Source organism: Lissotriton helveticus, chromosome 12, assembly GCF_964261635.1.
Source record: "Lissotriton helveticus chromosome 12, aLisHel1.1, whole genome shotgun sequence".
In the NCBI taxonomy this organism is placed as follows: Eukaryota; Metazoa; Chordata; class Amphibia; order Caudata; family Salamandridae; genus Lissotriton; species Lissotriton helveticus.
This window is the reverse complement of record NC_136073.1, coordinates 64,373,937-64,397,368: the sequence shown is the minus strand read 5'-3', so window position 1 is coordinate 64,397,368 and position 23,432 is coordinate 64,373,937. Positions and strand designations below refer to the sequence as shown.

The following is a 23,432-nucleotide window of genomic DNA, read 5'->3' as shown; positions in this document are numbered from 1 at the left end:
CCCCACCACGTCTTCAACAAGGCCGACGCTGTCATCGCACCCCACCTGCAGGACATCATCAACACCTCCTTCGACACAGCCACCTTCCCTGAGAGCTGGAAGCACGCCGAACTCAGCGCTCTACTAAAGAAACCAACAGCGGACCCCACCGAACTCAAGAATTACCGCCCCATCTCGCTCCTCCCGTTCCCAGCCAAAGTCATCGAGAAGACCGTCAACAAGCAGCTGGCCGCCTTCCTCGAGACGAATGGATCCCTCGACCCCTCACAGTCTGGCTTCCGAGCCAACCACAGCACCGAGACCGCCCTCATCGCTGCCACCGATGACATCAGAGCCCTGCTGGACAACGGTGAAACAGCGGCCCTCATCCTCCTAGACCTCTCCGCGGCGCTCGACACTGTTTGCCACCGCACCCTAGTGCAGCGCCTCAGCAACATCGGAATCCAGGAGAAGGCACTGGAGTGGATCATCTCCTTCCTCGCTGGAAGGACACAGAGAGTCCGCCTACCACCGTTCAGATCTGCAGCCACGGAAGTCACCTGCGGCGTTCCTCAGGGCTCCTCGCTCAGCCCCACCCTCTTCAACGTCTACATGAGCCCCCTGGCGGCCATCGCACGCCAGCACAACCTCAATATCATCTCCTACGCCGACGACACCCAGCTGATCCTCTCCCTGACCAACGACCCCGCCGCCGCCAGAACCAACCTCCATGAAGGGATGAAAGACGTAGCCGAGTGGATGACGACCAGCCGCCTGAAACTGAACTCAGACAAGACAGAAGTCCTCATCCTGGGCTCCTCGCCCTCCGCCTGGGACGACTCCTGGTGGCCCCCCGGCCTGGGCACCGCACCCAAACCGACAGACCACGCACGCAACCTGGGCTTCATCCTGGACTCCTCCCTCCCCATGACCAGACAAGTCAACGCCGTCTCCGCGTCCTGTTTCAACATCCTGCGCATGCTACGGAAGATCTTCCGGTGGATCCCCACCGAGACCAGGAAGACGGTCACCCAGGCCCTCGTCACCAGCCGACTAGACTACGGCAACGCCCTCTACGCCGGAACCACCGCCAAGCTCCAGAAGAGACTCCAGCGGATCCAGAACGCCTCAGCCAGACTCATCCTCGACATCCCCCGACGCAGCCACATCTCCGGACACCTGAGAGACCTGCACTGGCTCCCCGTCAACAAGAGAATCACCTTCCGTCTCCTCACCCACGCACACAAAGCCCTACACGACCAAGGCGCGAGCTACCTCAACAACCGCCTCAACTTCTACGCTCCTAAACGCCACCTCCGATCGACCAACCACGCCCTCGCCGCCGTCCCCCGCATCCGAAGAGCGACAACAGGAGGAAGGTCCTTCTCCTACCTGGCCGCCAAGACCTGGAACACCCTCCCTACCGACCTCCGCCTGACCCAAGATCACCTCTCCTTCGGGAAAAAGCTCAAGACCTGGCTGTTCGAGCAGTAGCGGCACCCCACCCCCCTCCCCCCCCTAAGCGCCTTGAGACCCTCTGGGTGAGTAGTGCGCTCTATAAATGCCTTGATTGATTGATTGATTGATTGAAGATAACAGGGCGGAGCCGGGCAGCGCCGCCCACCCCGGCACGCAGAGGTGCTGCTGCGGAAAAGTTTTCCGGATCCAGTCTGACGCCTGGGGATATTCTAAGTTAAGGCATCTGCGGCTAGACGTCTCTATCAGATCCATCAATCTCTCCCATTCAATGCCATAATTTCTCAATTGGTCTAAGACCTGCAGATATCAGTAAATGTCACCTCTCTTCATATTCAATTTCAGCTTCCAGTTGACCCAAAGTCTTCAGACTCCCTTGACCATCGGATTGTTCATCTGACTTAAAACTGCCCAAACTTACTCGTACAACCTTACCATGAATATATGTACAATTGAATCTAGTTCAAAATGTAAGAAGCAGATGATCAAGCAGTCACTTTTAAAAAGGAATTTTTCTAATATGTTTTATCGTTTGGAATCTAGTACAGTCCTACATTTGAACATCTGTTTGTACCTGTGTACCATTTTTACTCCACACCCTGTGTTATGATTGGGAGCTGTAAGCTGTCTGTGTGTTTTCTTTTTTCCAGGTCAGAGGAAGTAAGAGAAAAACTTTCGAAGGACGCGTGCACGACACTAATTAAGAATCTCACTGCCCTGTCATTGACAACAAAGTGAGTACTATATGGTTCTACATCCTTCTACATGGTTACTCAGATGGCTGTTGGGGTTGGGTGAGCCTGCCGCACCTGGGTGTCATACTCCCGAAAAAAGACTAGTTCAGTGTTTGGATATTGGGTAATGAGTGAAAGTCCCGCCTTTTTGTAGCCTCTCCGATGCTTGGCTGATTAACAATGATAATTTGGGGGATGTGGGAACAGAAGACTGAAAGATTCTCTTGTTGGAGAACATCCTGCATAATAAAACGTAATTTCACTTCTCCTGTTTCTAGATCCGTGGGTAGCGGGGCGAAATAAAACTTGTGAGTAAACTCAGGTACTGTGGTGAGCCTATAGAGGTGACTACAGCTTTTGACAAGGTGAAGACATGGAGAGACTAGATGAATCAGTGCTGGCGACAGGAGTGAGCCGGACCAGACACCTGCTCGGCCAGCAACTTCATGTGACGCTCCCTCAAGGACTTTGGTTTCATCCTCTGACAGGCGTCACAGTCTTGGAGTTGTGGTGCCCACCGAGGCACCACATACAAATGAGGTGCGGATCAGTGCCAGACATCTGACGTGCACAAGCTTCCCAAGCCTTAAATCCGGAAGGCATTACACACTGTTCCCACGACCCGAGGGTGTCGTAGAAGGCCCAAAAACCATGCCAAGAAACTGCTGGTTTTCCAGGATCCGCGCTCGGACGCGGAAAAAAAGAAAATTGACATCAGCACACCGGGAGGGGCATATATAACTCCGCTAACGTCATGTCCGTGGAAGACAACAGGGCGGAGCCAGGCAGCTTGGCTGATTAACAATGATAATTTGGGGCATGTGGGAACAGAAGACTGAAAGACTAGATGAATCAGTGCTGGTTTTCTCCCTCCAATATCTATTAATATAAATAGCCTTTGCTAGGAAGGACCTAGACTGCAAATTAAACAAGCATTGAAAAAGCCAATGGACTTGGTGTTGTCTGCTGGCATCTTAACTTTGCAGGACTTGTTTTGTCATGGTTTTTCTAATTTCTTTAGTTGGGGGAGCTTCGAGGCTCGCACAAATATAGTAAAAATACCTTGACAGTTTTGTTTTTTCCAGTCTCAAAAAGCACACATTGCCATAGTGTTACCTGGCCCTCGAGGGAACTTCTTTGTGTGCGGACGTGCACTTGGTGAAAGAGCCGAATACCATTACTCTCATTGAATTGATCCAATAGCTGAAGCGGGCTGACCCACTCTGTATTCTGTAGCGGGTGGAAGAACATGTGAATGACACAACAGACCGATGAATGCAGAGCGCTGGACGAAAACTGCTATAAATATGTATATTGTACATGTAATTTTAGTAAATTAAAAGTTCTTGGCTAACACAGGACCTAAAAACAGGGAGTGAAAAAGAAGGAGCCTAGACTATGAACCTTAAATGTCCTTTGTACTTCATTCATTAATCACTTCGTTTCGATCACTTATAGGTTTGATGAAAAAACCCTAATGCAGGATGTGGCAGCGATGCTGAGATGCCCCTGGCAGGAAGACAAGGAGAAGAACAACCACTACAGGTGCCAAGAAACAATTTAGAAATGCAGAGCAGAGTTCATTGTTGATACGGGAAGTAAAGATACTAAGCTCATTAGAATTTGATCCTTTATGTACTGTATTGTATGACAACAGTAGGTTTACAAATGGAAGTGAAGTGGCATTGAGCATCGAAGCAGCCCTAGGGCAAAGGGCAGGTAGAATGGGAATATGTGTGTATGCTATTTACCACCGTTTATGGTTTATATCACTTCTATTGAAGGCACACTCAGGATGGATTACAAATCGACACAAAACAGATCAGTGTGTGCTCCAACACCCTGGAACCCTGCAAGCCACCACCAGTCAATCCTGTTGCCATATCTGGTCTCCGAACACGCTTGACGCGTCACTTCGCCTATTGGTTTAGGTTTTCTTTTTTTATCTTCCCGACCACCAGAGCCTGGTAGCAGCCGCTACAGGGCACAACCCCAGCTAGCTGCTCTCATAATTACAGAAAACAGATGAACTGTGGCAACTAATCACCCAGGAGCCCCTTTTTATTCAGTTCTTTATTTATTTCGGTGGTTGAAAACCATCATAAAAATCCATAACATTACATATCCACATATAATCAGACTGAACATTACAATATTAAAAACAGGTTTAAAAGTTATTATTACAAGCTTTAATCAAAAGAAGGGAGCAGTAAATTCATATCATCCTCCATCAACCCCTTGTATTTCTTACTTGTACCACAATTTTTAAAAAACTCCTGATAGTACATAGGGTACGCGTCTCAGTTGCTCTTTGCAAGAATAATAAAGCAGTTTTGGCATGATAAATTTTCGATTCCTTTAAAATGTCCACCAGGAATCTTCGACGCGGCATTTTATAAAAAGAACAAAATAATACAAGATGAAGGGTGTCCTGCGGAGACCTATTGTCGCAGTGCAGGCACCCTTCTGCTCGATTGTTAATGTAAAACCAGACGGGTAAGCTAAAATATTGTGTAACAAATTGAGCCTCATTAAAAACCTCTCATGTTGGCTGTAGATTAAAAACAGATACGATTCCATACCCATTTCATTGCTTACAAGCGAGTGAGCTGCTACCGAGGATTTATTAGAATCAAATTCATTCCTCCTGTAGTCGTATTTTTGTAGCAGCTGCTTTTGGACATAATATTTGCAAGAGCTATCCACGTTTGAAGGATCAGAAAATAACATTTGCTGGTCAATAGACTCTAGGGTTTCTTTAATGTATTTTAACCAGGGGATTTGCAACCATCTGTCTCTCCGGAGACAATCCTTAATAATCTGTCTTGTGAGTTCAGCATTTGGGTTTAGCCAAATTCTAAGCCAAGTCAAAATTGGTCTCACTCTGATCAGGTCAGATATGTAAGGAGTGCCCAGCTCTTTATGAATGATTGCTGCCGGGATGCTCTGAGGTAGCTTTAATAGTTTCTTTAAAAATTTGTCTTCCTCCACTTGTATCTGATGTGCATCCCTAAAACCCCACACCTCTGCCCCGTAGGTGGCTTTGGAGGTACTGACCGCTCTGTACAGTGTCATCACCTGCTCAGGAGACCAACGTCCCATCCTTCGTGCGAAGTTTAGTATGGCCCTGTTTGCTGAAACAAGTTTCCTGGACCTTTCCTCAATCAGTGGGGCAAACTTAATCTTTTCGTCAAACAGGAGACTCAGGTATGGAAAAGTGGTCACAGTGTCCAAAACGTGAGTTCCTATTTTGAACACAAATCTCTTGTGAGGTTTTTTCCCTGCCACCATGATGAAAGACTTGGTAAGATTAACAGAAAGATCCAGATTCCTCATGAATTCAGCAAAACCAGTGATTAGGAGCTGGAGGCTCACTGCTGTTCGAGCGAGGAGGACCGCGTCGTCCGCGTACAACAGTACCGGTATATGGCGCGATCCCACTTTTGGGCAGTCAGTTCCCAGTGTCAGCAGGGCACTCTCTAGGTCATTTATGTAAAGAGAAAATAGGAATGGAGCCAGGATACACCCCTGCCTCACCCCGCCAGAGCACGGGAAGGGATCGGTACTCACCCCCCCCCACGCTATAGCGGACCTTGGCAGAGGTGTTCCAATACAATTCCTTGAGTATATTGATCAAATCTGGATCGTATCCCAATGTAAACATAAATGCCCAGAGTTTAGCTCTATTAACATTATCAAATACCGCTGCCAGGTCCATAAATCCCATATACAGAGTCCCGTCATCTGACTTGATGTATTTGGCTGCTAAAAGATATAGGTTGAGACATTGGTCACTTGTGGACCTGCCTGTCCGAAAGCCATACTGGGTGTCCACCAAGGTGTTATGGGTACCAGTCCACTCTATCAGGCGGTTGAGAATTGCCCTACCCAATACTTTGGCCGAGACATCAATCAGCGAGATTGGTCTGTAACACTGTGGGTTGTCCCTGCAGCCTTTCTTGTATATGGGGACAATCACTGCTGTTGACCAAGATCTCGGTAAACCGGATTTAATTGCGGCATTAAGTACTCGAGTGAAAATTGGAGCCCATAGATCAGTATTACTTAAAAATAGGTCTGGGGGGGTGCCGTCCGGGCCTGGTGCCTTATTACGCGTCAGCCCTGACACTGCTTTTAGAACTTCTGACAAAGAAAATTCTAAATCGGTTGCCCTGGGTCCATCCCAGATCCCATCCACAATGACTACCTCCTGCTGATTGTACAGGGTTTTAAAGTGGTTAGTCCATTGGTCTGGTAGTATATTGGTACTGATTACTGGTGAGCTTGAGTCTTGGTGACAGGGCCTATTTATAATTCTCCAAAATTGGGCATAATCCCTATTTTCTCCTGCTTCTCTAAGGTCTGCCCAAAATTCCTTTTGGAGAGCACTCTTCCTTCTCTTAACCTGCATTTTGTAATTCTGTCTACAGTGGGCGATTTCATTCTTGTCTCTCGGGGCCTTCTTTAAACTCTGTTTTAATTCTCTTAATGCCCTCGAGCAGTTTGTATCAAACCATCTTGGTGAAGATAGTTCCTTTATCGGCGTCTTGGTTTTTAATAGCCCATCCACTATTTTGGTTAGAGATTCATAAGCCAAGACCACTCCTCTACCCTCTATCGCAAGATCTAGGCAGGTCTCTATGTGTTCTTTCCCTTTGCCCACTAGGTTGGTGTAGAAATCTTGCGGGTTGATCATTCCCCACCTTATGCGCCTCCCTTGGTCCGATGGTTGGATAACAGTACTTCCTCCCATGTTTTTTGCTGGTAGATCATTATATTTAATTTCCAGGAAGAGGGGATTATGATCGCTAAAGGGGCTCCACTCCGTTCTTGCTCTTATAATCTGATCTTTAGCAAAGGCAGAGATTACTATAAAGTCTATTATAGACGCACAGCCTCTACCTTTGAATGTGGGTACGGGAGTTTCCCCTGCTTTCAACGGCACCAGATCCATTGTATGGGTAAGCGCAAAGCTGTCTAGAAGCTTCATCAATAATGTGCCCTCCTTATTGTGTTCAAAATGGGGACCCTTTTCCACAGGGCAGGAAGACCAATCAGGAGAGATGGGGAGTAACTTAGGGCACAAATGACAGTTAAAGTCCCCCCTCAACAATATAGTTGGTTCAAGCCCTCCCTGCCTTAGATCTGTTTCCTCATTAAGCCTACTCTCAAGCTCTAGCAGAATAGAGAAGTTTCCATCACTTGAACCCGGGTTATAAAAGTTTATAATCATAAGTCTCTGCCCCTGCAGTAAAACTGCTTGTATTGTGTCTGACGCCCAGGCCAGTTGTGACCAGGTGCCCTTTAGATCTAGGTCTGCGTATATCACTAAGCCTCCTTTTGCTCTCCCAGAATTGACTTCTTTGGCTGATCTAAAAAAACATTTATAGCCCTCCAGTTGACATGAGTCTGAATCTCGCGCCCATGTCTCTTGTAGAGCTATAATGTTAAAGCCCCTTATGTATTCATTCCACTCCTTGTTCTTAAGTTTAGCCCCTAAGCCTGCTATATTCCAAGACAGAACAGTTAGTCCGGCCCTATTCGCCTTTCTGCCCTCTGTACTGGGTACCTTTGTTATACCGTCACCTGATTCTATGGGTTCTGTGGCATTTTCAGTCTCGACCCTCTGATTAGGGGGTTCTTTCGGCCTCAGTTTTTGATCATACCTTGCGCTGACAGGACCAACCTCTGTTGCAGACACTAAGAATTCCCCAGTTGCTAAAGGTGTTACAGGCTCATTTTCCATCATAGGTAGTCAGTCATTTTCCTCAAGGGATTGCAAAGGGGCAAATCTATTTCTCCACTGGGAGTAGTCTCGTGGAGGTAGAAACTGATCATAGTAGCTTGTGGATCTGGCTCTTTGTGTGTGTTGTGGCATTACAGGGTGCCATCCAGCATTATCAGCGTTGTTAGCGTTATTACTACTCCTGCTCCTTGGGTAGAAATACCCAAGCGGGAGCGCACAGATTGTGCTAGTAAGATTTCTGTTGGGGTTCTTCAGGATATAATCCACAAGTCTAGTGTCTCTAAAATTTGCTACTATGCAATCTCCTCTTATGTCCTTCTTTATACCACCAAGCCAATTAACTCTTCTCACGTGGACTATCTCTCCTCTTTCCCCATTATTTAATGGTCTGTGTATATTCAACCACTTGGAGATCTTCGCATGTAATTGGGAATGAGATTCTTTATCTGAGGCCCTAATTTCCAGGACCCCTGCAAATACTATAACAAAGGGGTTGGCATCTGGAGGAAGATTTATGTGTGGAGGGGGGCTATCTCTGCTAGAGAAGGGGTCCGTGTCCATGTGGGGTGAGCTGTGGGGACCATTTCTTGGGTAGTGGTCTATCTGCCCCAATTGCATTAGTGGTTGTGGGGGGCTTTATCAATGTTTTTAGTGCTCATCTTGTGATTGTATCCCCCTCTCTGATCTTGGTTTGATCCCCCTCTCTGCTCTTGGGGAACTTTTGGCGCATCGTGTATCTGGGCAATTGTGTGTTGGTGATGGCTAACACAGTTGTTACTTGACAGTGTGTTTTTGTCAATGTTATCATTGGTGGCCACAGTGCTTAGTTGGTTGGGGCCAATGGGGGGTTTCTTGGTTGTGAGTTCTATTATCTTACTTTGTTTAGATAACTCATTCGCTATTTTATCCACCTTGCTTATAATGGGTTTCAACTGGGCAATTAAAAAGGTTTCTAGATGTTTTTTGAGGTCTCCTAGGACTTCCTCGATCCATCCTGGTGGGTTTATATTTGTGTGTACATTATCATCTACCAGGATAACCTCTTGCCTATTTTTTTTAGATCGAACATCCCTTGTGAATGGCTTATTTTGCCTCTGTTGTCCCTTGATCCTCCCCCGACATGCTGGTTTTCTCTGGGGGGTCAGTTCGCTAAGGCCTGAGATTTCAATCCCCGGGGAAGGTGGGAGTTGAGCACAGGGAATGGCCTCAGTTGCGTTATTTGGGGAGGCTACATTCCCCGTCATGTTTGGGCTGTCAGCTAGTAACGGGTCTCTACAGGGTGTTAGAGTAGCTACAACCGGATTGGGTGAGGAAGATAGGCTCCTTTCCATACGTTCTATTTCCCCGAATACCTTCTTTAGCATCAGGTCAATAGCGGTGGGTTTTTTCCCTTTACTTGGGGCTAAGTCTTTTGATTTTGCCTATGTTTGTTTGGGGGTTTCAGTTTGGCGAGCTTTACTCATAACCGAGCGTGTTTTAGGGTGGTTAGACATATTATAGTCTAGCTCTTTCCCTCTTATCCTCCCCCCAATGGAAACCACGAATCCTTATAATGAGTACCCCAGTAACGCAACACTTAACATATGACTTACAAAGACTTGGACCCCTAACCCCCTTCTTCCTACGGCAACAGCTTGGGATCACAGAATCGTTTTTAGTCTTGTAACACAGGTGATCAGTCCAAAACCACGTTAAAGAGTACCTGACCCAATGTGTCCGTACCAAGGGGGGTGGCCCGTCCCGTCCCTGGTCGTCCCCGGACGACCACAGACGGCCAGCCCTTTGCTCGGGCTTAGCCCGGCACTCCCGCGCGCTCCCGCGACGCGGGGGAAGTGGTAGAAGATATAGCGCCTCCTGGCACGTTTCTGGTGGTGTGGAGGGCTTCCGGCCGCTTTGAACGCTGGGCCCTGTAGTACTTGCTGCCCCGGTGTCGGCGGGCCTCCCCCGCACAGCGGCCGCTGAGAGTCAGAGATGGCCTGCGGCAGCGGGGGGAAAGCTGGGAAGCAGTAGCAGTGCAGCGGGCACAAAAAGGGAGATAGCTCGTGCTCCGGACCCCTCCGAGCAAAGGTGAGCTTCCCCAACAGGCGAGCGGCGTTTCAATCAAGGCCCCTTTTTATTAGCATTAAGTAACCGTCGAGGGCCTGCTGGAGCCTCAGTGTTGCAAGGCTCAAGTTTAGCAAAACATGGATTCTTGAGGAGAGTTCTCCTGACATTTCTTTCTTCTGGAATACAATGTTGGTGATCAGTTACCTTTGTTTTTTGTCTCTTATCTTAACCAGCACCATTTCCTCCATGGCCACTGTAAGGGTCGGCGCCCGAGACCCTCATGCAGTAACAAATAAGAACACAGAACCTACATTACTGGTTCTGGAACTGGCCCATGGCATATGCACCCACCTCATTTTATTAGCAGGGTCACCTGGCCAGTGACAACTGTGATGGATGGGTGTGGGGTGAGTGTGTAAGCCAGACATCAAGGAGTGGCTGGTGGAAACACATAATCTGGAAACACTAGACCGTGACTAGGCCGGTCACTACATCCCTCCCAAACTTTATTAAAAATGGGACAATGAGTCCAACCCGTGGGAGAGAATAAAAAGACAATACAAAAACTCACCTGAGTCTATTCAAGGTTGCTTGCAGTACAGGATAAGTGGTACGGTGGAGCTGGAAACACCAGGCTTCACAGCATGCCACCATTGTTTAACCAGACTACTCTGGGCACGAATGGCAGTGTGGATGAAGTCCGGTTTCCGTCACTCACCAGTCTAAGTTGTCACAGTCCACCCGGGCACTGCGTGTCCTGTCTCACCTAGTCTCACTGTCTGGAAGTCTATTTACAAAGTTCGCTATGAGGGTGCATTTGGAGCAACAGCGGATTCTGCTGTTGATATGTCTTTAAAGTTGCCCTAGCTCCATGGGTGGCATGCCTTCGAAGACAGATGATGTCAATGCAACTGTTGAAGAGTCTTCCTCGGATCTCGCAACACTTCCAGCTGCCCCATGGTGGAGCAACTTCAGGCTTCCTTCTCTTACTAGGATTCCCCTCGCAAGGGAATCCCCTGAGGCCCCTGCCCCTGGATTGCCACGGGACTGCGTGGGACCTTTTATAGGCCATGCCACTGGGTCACTCCCAACAGGGCCACTTCCAAGCCTCACGTGAAGCCCTTTTCGCCGGGCTCCCACGGGAGCAGTATCCCCCTATGCCACACCATTGGGCCATGGAGGACTCGCCAACAGCACCACCTCTGAGTCACTCACTCCGCTGCAAGAGTAGTTGTTTCATGGTTGGTGTACTCTTGCCATCCGCACTATGGTGCACAGGCATCTGCTGGATAGTCTTAGGGATTCCCAGTCTCCATAAGCGCTTTCCATGCTTTCTAATACCTGTCGTGGAGTAGTTACAGGCACATCTCTCTTGACTGGATTGCCACAGGACTGCATGGGCCTCCCATAGGCCATGCCAAGCGGGTCACTCCCAACAGGGTTATGTCCAAGCCTCACGTGCAAGGTCCAATGGTCAAGTGTGCTCTCACCAGCTGGTGTCTGGTTCACCTAGGCACAAAGATGGTGTCTGGGCGGCCAGCCTCCCACAGCACCAAAGATGCCTCGTTGACCTCTGGGGGTTTCATAGGTATAGGGGTCCACTTCAGGTGCTCCTTGGATGGTCTTAGTGATGCACTTGATAATGATGACAGTCACGGTTATCAGCCTGTAATTTGTGGTGTGCCAGGTGTCTACTACACACCATTCTCTTCTTCCTTTATTTTCTTTGCACTCCAGTGCTGTGACCTCGTGCCACACTTTTCTTCTCCTTTGCCATCTTCACCGCAACCTGGCAATATACCCACTTGCCATGCTCTTCACCTCTTTTCTCTTCCTCTTCCAGATGTAGCCTTGTTCAATCTTGTCAAACTCTTCTTCCTTCTGACCAAGCCTCTCCATGTGACGTGCACTTCCCCTGGACCTTCCTGATCACGTATACCCCTACCCCTAGGACTGACTCTCTTCTGCTCTCTCTCCTGACCAGGCCTCTCGCTGTGATCTTCTTTTCACAGGGACCTCCCTGGTTGTGTCCTGTCCTCTCTGCAGGACTTGACTCGTGGTGGACCTCGCACAGGTCTTCTCGTCGTATACCTCTCACAGGTCTTCTCTTTGTGGACAGATCATAGGTCCTCTCGTGGTGGACCTCTCACAGGTCTTCTCTGTGTGGACCTCTCACAGGTCTCCTCATAGTGGACCTCTCACAGGTCTTCTCTTTGTGGACCTCTCACAGGTCTTATCTTTGTCTTCACTTGATAATGCACCCCTTGCGCCTCAAGGATACGCCGTAGCAGCACTTACTTTCCTTCCTCTTTCTTCACTCAATGACATCGTGCATGCGCCTCGAGGCTGCCCTATCGGAGCACACACTCCTGCCTCCACTCAGGCATGCTTCGCAGGGTCTGTTACACCCTGTGAAAACACTGGTCCTCTTCCTCACAGGGCTCTTACTCCCGGACTCCTGCCTGTGCTGTCTGATCTCCAGATGAGGCCCTCTGCACGCCTCTGACCCAGTGCTCTCAAAAAATTTCTTCAATGATGTCCTCTGCTAACACCTGCGTGCCCGGTCCTCTCTTTATGGAAACATCTTCTCCTCATCCCTTTCTTAGACACTTGGTATCACTCTCTTTACTGGACCCTTCTTGGTCACTTGACTCTGCGCATCAGTGGCTTGCACTGAATGCTACCGCTGGGGTGCTTCCCCACTTCAAACTATGTGCCGGGCAGCCTTCTACCTTTCCTTATGCTCTACTATATAGTGCTTCTTGTGGGGTTCATTACTGGGGATTGAGTCTCTCGTCTTCATTGAGAGCATTTCAGTTCACTTTAGGGGCACAGCAAGCTATAATTAGCTTTCTTCATGGTAGTCCAGTTTGACACCTCAAACTGGGCCGGTTGGTGTTTCTTTCTTTGTTCTCCAGACCGCCAGGTCTGGAGTGCTGTGTGGCAACCAGCCTTTGGCAGTCATTTTAGGCGGCCATGGCAGCTGTCTCAATGCTGCAGGCCTCTTGTGGGGTTCATTACTTGGGGTTGAGTCTCTCGTCTTCATTGAGAGCATTTGTTCACTTTAGGGGCACAGCAAGCTATAATTAGCTTTCTTCGTGGTAGTCCAGTTTGACACCTCAAACTGGGCCTGTTGGTGTTTCTTTCATTGTTCTCCAGACCGCCAGGCCTGGAGTGCTGTGTGGCAACCAGCCTTTGGCAGTCATTTTAGGCGGCGATGGCAGCTGTCTCAATGCTGCAGGCCTTTTCTCTGGCTGCGTTCCCTGTAAACTGGGCTGGTTAAGCACCAGTGCTGCAGTAATCATGGGTCCTGGCAATTTTCTCACCAGCGCCGCAGAGGAAGGTGTGGATAATTAACACCACATCCAACTCCTTCACACATGCCACAGCAGCTCCTTCCACGTTGCAGGCATGTCGCTCCTCACAGGTGCTGCCAGGATGGGTGCCAGGAACAGCCCAGCCACTCTCTCCTGAAGGGGCTCCTTATCGTACAGCCGGCAAGCAGGCATGGCAGGTAGGAGACGTCTCACAAAACTGACCTCAAAGCTCTCCTCCTTCAAAGACACTTCCAAATGTAATTCACGCCCTCTCTATTATCTGAAGGAAGTCCCTCCTTTATAGGAAATTCTGTTCTACATGACTATAGAAGTGCCTTCCCAATGTGATCTTGTGGTTTGAGAGTCTGCCATTTATTGCAGTATTATACTTCTACTTGTATTGTGTACTCCTTTGTAACATACACACGTCACTTTCCATCTTGAAATGTATCGTTTGCTACCTCTTGTATTTTGTTTGCTCTTGAAACATGCACAATTGTCACTATAGCCTTATGTAATGTAACGGTTGCTCTTGTAACATGCTGACTTGTAATTTTTCCCCATATTTCACTACTATTCCTATTGTGAAGCGCTCTGACACCTTCGGGTAAAGTCCGCGCTATATAAAAACGCATAAAATAAAAAAAATAAACAAGGTTGCAGCACATTTGTAGCTGCCAGCCCGACCCACATCAATCAAAGTCGTTCCAAACGTAATTGGGCTGCAGTTACCTTTGGCCCTGGATTGGGGCAGACAAACACATCCAGGCAGCTCCTCCTCACAGGCCGCGGCACAGGCTTCTACCACATACCCTTACCAGCCACCAGGGATGTCTCACTGCAGGTACTCGGGGAGGGGATCACTGTGTCAGTGACCGTGCTTCTCTCAATGCTGGTGCAACTCTTCCTCCAGTGTTGGCACAGCGCCAGTACATGCAGGAGTTTTACAACGTGCAACATGCAGCAAGGTGGCCTGTCTATACCATAAAGTTCGCTCGGTTGGGCTGAGGCCTTATTGTCTCTCAGTAGGTGCCCCTACCACTTAACATGTAGACAGTGTTCGAAGTCGGTAAAAAAAGTAGGGGATCTGTGGGCGGAGAATCAGAAGGCGGGAATAACCTGAGGATTGGATCAGTGGGCAGAGTTAGAGGTGTGGCCAGGATGCGCAAAACATCCCAATCTTTAGTATTTGTTTGGCATTTCACTGACCAGTTACAGCTTATTATGTTATGTAATTCAACCAATGGATACACATGATTATTTAATGATTAATATGAGTTATTGACATTAAAATAAATTCACAAAGTGGGATATGTTTCTAATCACAGAATGTCCCAAATATGCTTAAAAGTGGAAGCACAAGCCATTTGTTTCTGAGCCATGGAGTTTCTGCCGTCAGCAATATACACAGAGACAATCAATTTTACGTGTGTAAATCACTGTATAGGAAATGTTACATAAGACAAAGGACTACAAGGTGTAGGAGTCACATGACAACCATACTAGTAGGCAGTATAGTTTAATAGTGATTGATCTGAAGAAACACAAACTCAGAATTTAAAACTTAAAACTATGATTGGGAGTTCTCTTTAATAATCATTATTGATTTCTATCAAAAATAACACTTTTTGCAACATTAGGACAATCAAAGACTTAGGGAAAAAAACATAATGCTCTAGTTTATACCTTGCAGTTTGTATGCAGCTCTTAGATGAAAGTTAATAGCTCACTGTTCTATGTTAGGATTTTAACTTCTAAACTGCAAGTAGCAAAAGAATCTCACTGATAAAAGCAGTGACCCACTGACCTATTTACAATATGTGCACTTTGTGATGGGCATGGTACGTTTTCTTTGCAGCAGGCACATTAAACCTCTGCGTTATCTTTCTATGAGTCAAAACTTCCACTAGACAAAACTCTGATCTCGCTATAGGAAGAAGTGTATTCACCGGAGTTATCATGACATTTTTATTATTGCTGAAAATTGCTGGAGGCCAGGAAGGAGGCAGCAAGCGCTTTTAAAACCATAATATATAAAGCCCCCACTCAAAATCAGCACCCGGTATGGTCACACCAGTTGCACTGCCCTAGAGCTGGCACTTCTCAAGGGTCCTGTGACCTCAGTGACAGAGTCACTGTTGCTCTAGGGTCTGCTACTTCGTAGGCCTGCCCGCAAGACTGGAGGTGAACTTCAGTATGGAATGTGGTGGACAGGCCTTCAAGGTTAAAAAATACACTTGCCACTTCTAGTGTCCCCCTACTGGTGGTAAGACACCAGGGCTTCTAAGGTCTTGGGTGCCTTCTAAGGTCTGGCATGGGAATATGCTCCCTCAGGAGATTGGTCTGGGGGACTGTTCATGAAGGCTGAACCTGGTTCTACAGTTCTAAATTCGGCAGCTCTGACCATAGTTCCACATCCTCTCCCCCAATGAACACCATACTGCCCAACTGAGAGAAACTCCCACTGCCTTCAACTATAACACAATTTGACCTGCTATAAATAACTGGATGCGACTCAATTCAAATTATGCACTAAGCAAGAGCAAAATGCTGCCTAAAAGAAAAGGTAACAACATCTTGGGGAAAGCAAACACTCATAGGGAATGAAAGATTAAATAAAGCATGTGAAATGTAAGCAGGAACAACATGGCAAACCTAACGCTTTTACAGTCATTATTCAGAATTCAAAGAGTTTTTTTCCCTGAAAAGTTAAGGACATAACTACAGTTTCCAGAAGGGAAACATTCCAATATCCACTGCTTATATGCTTACAAAACGTAAGCAGTATGGTTTAAAAACGATCACATTTGTGAACACAAAGCCGCCGTACACATTTTGTTTTCCAATCAACCCATCAAGCAGGTATTGCAGTACCTCCCGGAAGCAGGTACTGGAGGAAAACAATGCTGTTCAAAGAAAGACAAGAAACCAAAAGTAGCGCTTTACTGGGCAAACTGTAAAGTGGCGCTAATGTGTGTGGGTTTGAAAAAAACCAATCTGGCCACTTTAAGAACACTCCGTCTTACTTTATTTAATTATTTATTTTTCATATTTTTAACATTTTATTTCCGAGGCTGCACTTTGTAATAGAAAAATGTCAAAACGACATTTCCAGCAAAAGTGTTTTTCATTTTTTGCATCCATTTCACAGGGGAACAAATGGACGACAGGAATAAAGAGAGTGTGAGAACCATTTCTTGATTCAGGGTTTTCGTTAAGTGAGAAGGAGCGAGACCGAAAGGGAGGGAATAAGAGTAAGAAAGAGAGGGGGGCAGCTGCCAGCGGCAGAGCAGAAGCGGACACCTTCCTTGTCTTGTCTGGGCAGGAAGTAATAGACAGAGACCTTTTCCTTCTCTGCTCCCCGCCCGTCCCTGAACAGCCACTAATGCTGAGCCTTCTCTGCAGGCCTTGAATATTTCTGGCGTCCAGGGACGCATGTTCATAATAAAAAAGTAGGGGAACGGAATCTACAGAATTAAAGAAGTAGGGGCACGCCGTGCCCTGCCGATCCCGCCCACTTCGACCACTGCATGTAGACCACGCCCGCCTCCTAGTACTGCAGACCTTGACTTTATTTATGAGCTCACTTCCAATCACTGCACGGGGGGCTTTGACAATCATGCTGGATGCGTCGACGATGATTTCTTAATGACAATCGTCGATTATAAAGCCTTACCCACTGTCGACGATGGGGTAGTCGTCGTCGATGAAGATAATGACAACGATGCTGTCGTCGTCGAGACTGTCGTCGTCGACGTTGAGACATAAACGGGAGACACAGCTTTCCTGAACGCTGATGATGTCGTCGACCAGGTCGTCGTCGTCGACGGCGCAGGCTTCTTGAAGGTGTGAACCTCCTTGTCAGAAGCTGATTTTAACAGAGCCTCTGAAGACTTTCTTGGTGCCTTCTTTTGAGGAGAGTCCAGAGGGCTAGGGGACGCTACCCGTGGCCTTTTAATAGACATTTTTGAGGAGACTGAAGAGCCCTCACTTTCCTCAGAAGAATCCAGATTATCTCTGTCCTTGAGTCTTTGGAGCCAGATCAAAAGACATCCTTCACGGTCTTTGAGGGTTTTTGTAGAAAATGTTCGACATACCTTGCAGTCCTTAGCTGAATGATCAGGGTACAGGCAGTACAGGCAGTCCTTGTGTTGGTCATCTATGTGGAGCCTTTTCTTCCCACAAAAGCTACAAGCTCTGAAGAGACCTTTCTTAGGAGTGTCAGCCATAGTGTACAGCTTTCACTTGAGAGAAAAATTCAAAAGTTTGAAGAAAAAAGCTTTGAAGAAACAAACCTGAGCAGAACTCAGGGGGAGACTCCTTTAGCACAATGTGCGGTAGAAAATCTGAGGGACTGAGGCTCCTGACAGGAAGGTTCTAGAGGGAGGTGGCAGCTGATTGGCTCTTCTCTATAGTTGGGTCCTTTTTTACAAAAGGACATGGATATGTTACTAAGGTGAGGCCTCTAGGCCTACTTTTCTCTATATATGTCTATAGGACATTACTTATTTATGTACAGGGTACTCCCATCCCGACGACGGGGAATGATTCAGGCATGTGAATCTATGAAAGACACCCATAATACTGGATAAATGTCTTAACTTTAGTTTTCATAGCAAGTGCTGCCAACCTCAATCTGTAGTGTCATCGCTCTTGCATCATTTTCAAAGATCTCCAAAGTAGGCAACCGTTGTATAAAGTCCTCAAACTTCTCAGACCATGGGAGTGCTCCAGTGTGGTCCTCCACTGCCTTCTTAACTTCTGCATCCCGAGGTTTCAGGCAGCACTATCCTGTCCCACATTTGCCAGCATCCTTTCAAGTTCTGTAAGTGCCCTGTCCATGGTCTATATCCTCTACTAGATGCATCCAGTAATGTCCTGCAAGGCTCTCTGAGTAGATACTATTATAGTTTCTTCTGTGGTTAGCTGCTCTTGCAGATGTGTACCCTGTTCATGGTCCCTAGCCCATAGGTCATGGGGAACTGAAGAGTTTTGGACAGAAAGTTCCCTCTGCTCCTTGCAGGACGCTCCTTGTTTTCTTTAAGCAGTATTTTCTTTAGCACTTTATACCACGTGTGCTGGCTTTTTTTAGTCTTCACACTGCTGGGAAGTTACATCACCACCATCTGCCGAAAGGCTCCCCCACTTTTACCCTTGCAGCCTCTTCTATCACAACACCTATCTGCACCTTCAACCTCATGCATGAGTCTCCCTGCAATTCTGTCCTATCATATGGGCTCAGAAGATTGATTGAACTCTCTAGCTTCATTGCAGGTCTCTAGCAGGCTGTGCGTCCAGGCCTGCTGAGACTCTGCTCACACCCACCACCATCTTGTTTGCATCATGCCTGCTACCAACAAGGTTAGTGGGCACATTAGGGTCCTTGAAATCCGATCTGCAGCGGTGCGGCCACGGCTAAGCTGATGAACCTTCCCACCTCCACTCCCGATCATGACGAGCAGGCTGGAATGGCGGTTGGCAAGTCTGCAGCCATCATAGAGCCAGGCAAGCCAACCCTCTTATTTAAATAGAAAGTGAGGTGCCATAAAATAAAATAGCGTCAACAAAACTGTACTCTAAATTTCAAAGGGAATATATGAAACTGCATGACTGATTATCGCACTGAAGTCTGCAGTTTACACAGTTTAGAGTTTGATCCAATACACATACAGAATTACTTTGGTATCACAAAAAGCACAACAAGCAAAGTACCCAAAAAATAGTTTTAACATAACTCTGCTGCAAAGTGCAAGGCAAAGATTCTTATCATTCAAGTGGATCATGTTGTTATAATACTATGTATTTTTATTATATCGTCCCAGGTGTTGAAATCTAAAATAAATAAAACATATTTTAAATATTATTAAAGATTATATTCATGTTTTAAAAGAAAAAAAGAAGTTTGTTTGGGCCATCGTCAGCACTTTAACAAAATTAAGTAGCAAAAAATAAAAATACAGCTAACCCCGGCGATGCATAGACAAGGAGATTGGGATGAAGCTGGTGTTGTGCCCTTCAAGGTGGGACGTATGTCCACAGGCAGGAAAAGAGAGGGCCAGGATGAGAATATGTAGCAGGAAAGTAGCAATGAGTTTTGGATGTGCTCTCATAGCGTTTCATGGTGTTCAAATGACGTATTATCACCTTTAAAGTCCTGAGGCCTTATAATAAAATTAATAAAAACTTGTATGAAAAAATTTAAAATAATTTAAATTAATTCTTCATATAATGTTTAACAAATTTACGACATGGTAAATAAGAAGAAATAAGTTACTTACCTGTAACAGCAGTTATCCAGTATTGATATCTTTCATAGATTCACATGCTTGAATCATTCCCCGTTGTCAAAGTGGGAGTCCCACTGTACATATAATAAAGCAGTAAATAGTAAATTCCATAGGCTATCATGGAGGTAACCATGCACTCAATAGCCTATCAACATCCTTTTATAAAAAAGAACCAAACTCAAAACACGACCAATCAGCAACCAGCACCCTCTAGATCCTTCCCAAGAGAGGCTGAATCCCTCAGATTTTCCAGCACAAGTGTAGTTAGTAGTACTGTAATGCCAGAGGAGCCTCTCCGGGAGGAGGGTGGGTTGCATGTGAATCTATGAAAGATACCAATACCGGATAACTACAGTTACAGGTAAGTAACTTATTTCTCATCCAGTATTGGAGTATCTTTAATAGATTCACATACTTGAATCAGAGTAACAAGCAGTAATCTGAAACAAGTACTCTTAGGGTATGGTGGGTAGTACCAATAGCATATCATAATGTATTCACAGAAAGGAATGTTCTGTGAAAGCGCTGGTGTATAAATATATGCATATAAACGCATGGACATGTAGAATAAACATTTCTACCATAAGCTTAAATATGTATACCATCTTCTATAAACAATTATTGCACGTTTTAAAATGTATGTCAATATTGAAACCAGAAAAGAAATCCTCTAATTAAAGAGGCTCACCGTATTGAAACAAATGACGTAGCCCACGGCCGCATCAGCACGTTGCGTAGACTTCAGACAGTAATGCTGCGTGAATGTGTGAGCCATTTTCCACATGGTAACTCTGCAGATCTTTTCCTAGTGGCACTCCTGCGAACATAGCAGCCGATGTAGAGACTGCTCTTGTGCAGTGCGCTCTCACTGGTTTTGTCAAAAGCTGGCCTGCCGTGTCTCGGCAAAACTGAATTGTGGCTGTTATCCATCTTGCGATGGTAGTTTTAGAAACAGTGCCCTGACGACCTTGCCCATAGGCTACAACCAGTTGATCTGTTTTGCAGATAGACTCAGGCTTTCGTAGGTAGAATTTACGACACCTGATGTCTAGAGTGTGTAAAGTTCACTCCGCAGGTGTAGCAGGATCAGGAAAGAAAGTTCTGAGAATGACAGGTTTGTTTAAATGGAACTGTGAAGGAACCTTAGGGATGAATCTGGGATTCAATTCGTCTAGAGGATAACCATTTATTTGAAAAAAAAAGAAGATACGGATGTTTTATCGTGAACGCTTGAATTTCACTAACCCTTCTGGCTGATGTTAGGGTGAGTATAAGAGCCAATTTACTTGTCAGGTAGTTGATGTCAGCCCTATAGATTAGTTTAAAGGGTTACTTCATCAATTGCGACAGGACTATATTTAAATGCCACTCAGGAGGTGGAGCCTTAACAGGTGGATAAGTGCGAAACAAGCCTTTCATGAATTGCTGTACAATTCTGGTGGAACAAAGAGACAGAAGTTTAGGGGATCGCCTATATCGAGATATGGCTGCTAGATGAACTCTAATTGAAGAATATACTAGTCCTGATTTTGCCAAGGACAGAAGGTGTGGTAGGATTTGCTCTGGAGTAGAGGTACACGGATGCATGTTGTTTTGACGGCACCAGAGACAGAATTGCTTACATTACCGTCTGTAAGTCTTGTTGGTGCTAACCGCACAAGACCTGGCAATAATGTCTTTATACTCCTGTGTAATAGTCAAATCCTTAAATTGAAAAAATTCAGGAGCCCGCATGAAATTAGTGGGGGCTACCAAGATAAGAGGACCCCGCTCTGCTTTCCTATTGGTGAGAACCTTATGTATTAAAGGTATCAGGGGAAAAGTTAAACAGAGATCCTGCACCATGTGTTGAAATGTTTTCTTTCATGATCCTGGATGTGGATGAAAAGTTGCATAGAACTGGCCTTTGGGGGTTTCATTTGTTGCAAAGAAATCTAGAGCCAGTTTGTCCCAGAACGAGAAGATCATATTTGGTGCCAACCAATCAAACTTTTATCCGTGGAGGCCGCTTCATGGAATGCTGGTGGTATTGCCCATGCAAACAAACACTGAAGACTCTGCTATCATTGGCAGGAAAGCTTGGAGACAGAGTTAGATGGATTTGAGCTCCAGGCAATTGATTTGCCTGCTCTTTTGGAGGGGAGACCACTTTCCTTGAATTTGTAGGGTCTGTAGATGACCACCCCAGCTCTCCAGGGAGGCATCCATAGTCATTACAAAGTGAGGTATTTAGGGTGAGAGTGTAAGATCCTCTAATAGGTGGGAGATCTGGGAGGAACAGTCTAGAGTTTTCATCATACATGTGCAAAGATCACCAGGCCCCTGAACGATTCTTTAGATTGAATCTATTGTTTTGTAGCTGTTCCTGTAAGAGTCTAATTTAACAGGTGCACAAGAGGGATCATATTGATAGTTGAGGACATGATGTCCAGAAGTTAATTGAACCAACGCACTGATTTTTAAAAACATTTTTTAGTTTCAGAGCCAGATCCCACAGCGTTAGTTGCTTGGCTTACGATAGAAAGTCTTTTGTCTTGGACAGTATCAAGTGTCGCGGCCTAGGAACAGAATCTTCTGAGATGAATGAGTTGATGATCTTAGATAATTCACAAGGGGGCCTAGTTTGTGAAACAACTTTAGGCAAGCTTCTGTGGCCGTGGATGATTAAAATGCTTTTGGTACTTTAATCAACCAGTTGTCGAGGTAGGGGAATACCTGATGACCCTTTGTCCTGAAAAAAACTACCACAGGGCTATGCAGTAGGTAAAATGTAGGAAGTGGAACTGAAGGCAAATGGGAGGGCTTTAATGCTTGAGAGGAAATGTGGAAGTATGAATCCTGTAAATTGAGAGCTGTGATGTGGTGTTGGAGAGGGTGACCACGTAACAGTATTGGTTTCAGAGATACTTGTTTAATTTCCAGAGATCTACAATGGATAGCCAATCCTTTATTTTTGTGTTTATAAAGAAAAACCTAGAATAGAAGCCTGTTGTTTGCTTAAAATGTACTCCTTTCTCTAACGAACCTCTGGTTAGCGTAGCCCTCACTCCTTTTCGAAGCAGATGGAGATATGGGGGGCACCCTCATTTTGGTGGAGTAGTGGCTGGAATCTTGGTGCCCTCTAACATTTGACCATATGTTTTGAGAGTCAGGACTTATTTATCCAAAACTATTTTCCGCCATAGATGACACCATTTTGGAACTGTTTCTCCCACAGGATGGCGCAAGCAGCACTAGAACGTTATCACTGTAGGTAAGCTAGCCTAAGGGCTACTGATAGCATTGTTAAGTCTTGATACCTTTGGCATCCTTCTTGATACAGATGAGTATCTCTTTCACGGGTGCCTAAAAAGGGTGTTTCTTTTGAAATTGAATGTGACAAAAATCTTGGGGTGTCAATGTCAGCCTTGACTGCTTGCAAGGTGTCGTCAACGTGCTTGCCAAACAGAACATCGCCATGGTATGGTAACAATATTATATATATTTGCACCTCAGGTTCTATATTCAGAGGTCTTGAACCAACATTGGCGACTAAGGACCACTGGCCCTGCCAGTTGTGAAATACCTATTAGGCTATATCTATAGCGCAATATATGTTTACTGATGAGGTTTCAACCCCTGCAGAATCTTTTTCATTTATTTATATATATATTTATTTTTATATTCATTTATTTATTTTTGTAATTTTTGCCCTATATGCCTTCCGGCAAAAATTGTATGTGGCAATGTTGGACTACATCTCGTGATTATACCAGCCCCATATTGCCAGCAATTGGGCAGCCCGTACAGGAGCGCCAGGCATAGTTGAGAACGTCTCCTTGCTGGTAAGACGGGCTTATATGTGATA

At 46.0% G+C, this 23,432-nt stretch overlaps 1 protein-coding gene across 3 annotated transcripts in view; it reads left to right on the top strand.

The window, feature by feature from the left end:
• The window catches only part of LOC144799022 (alpha-2,8-sialyltransferase 8F-like), a 654,797-nt gene that overhangs the window by 85,871 nt on the left and 545,494 nt on the right, over window positions 1-23,432 (top strand). The window contains exons 3-4 of one of the 3 annotated variants that reach the window (XM_078670178.1): window positions 2,106-2,189; window positions 3,648-3,734. In XM_078670178.1, the coding sequence (XP_078526304.1) occupies window positions 2,106-2,189; window positions 3,648-3,734 (171 nt within the window). The remainder of the gene's footprint in view (window positions 1-2,105; window positions 2,190-3,647; window positions 3,735-23,432) is intronic. The other 2 variants (XM_078670177.1, XM_078670179.1) reach the window with 2 other exon arrangements.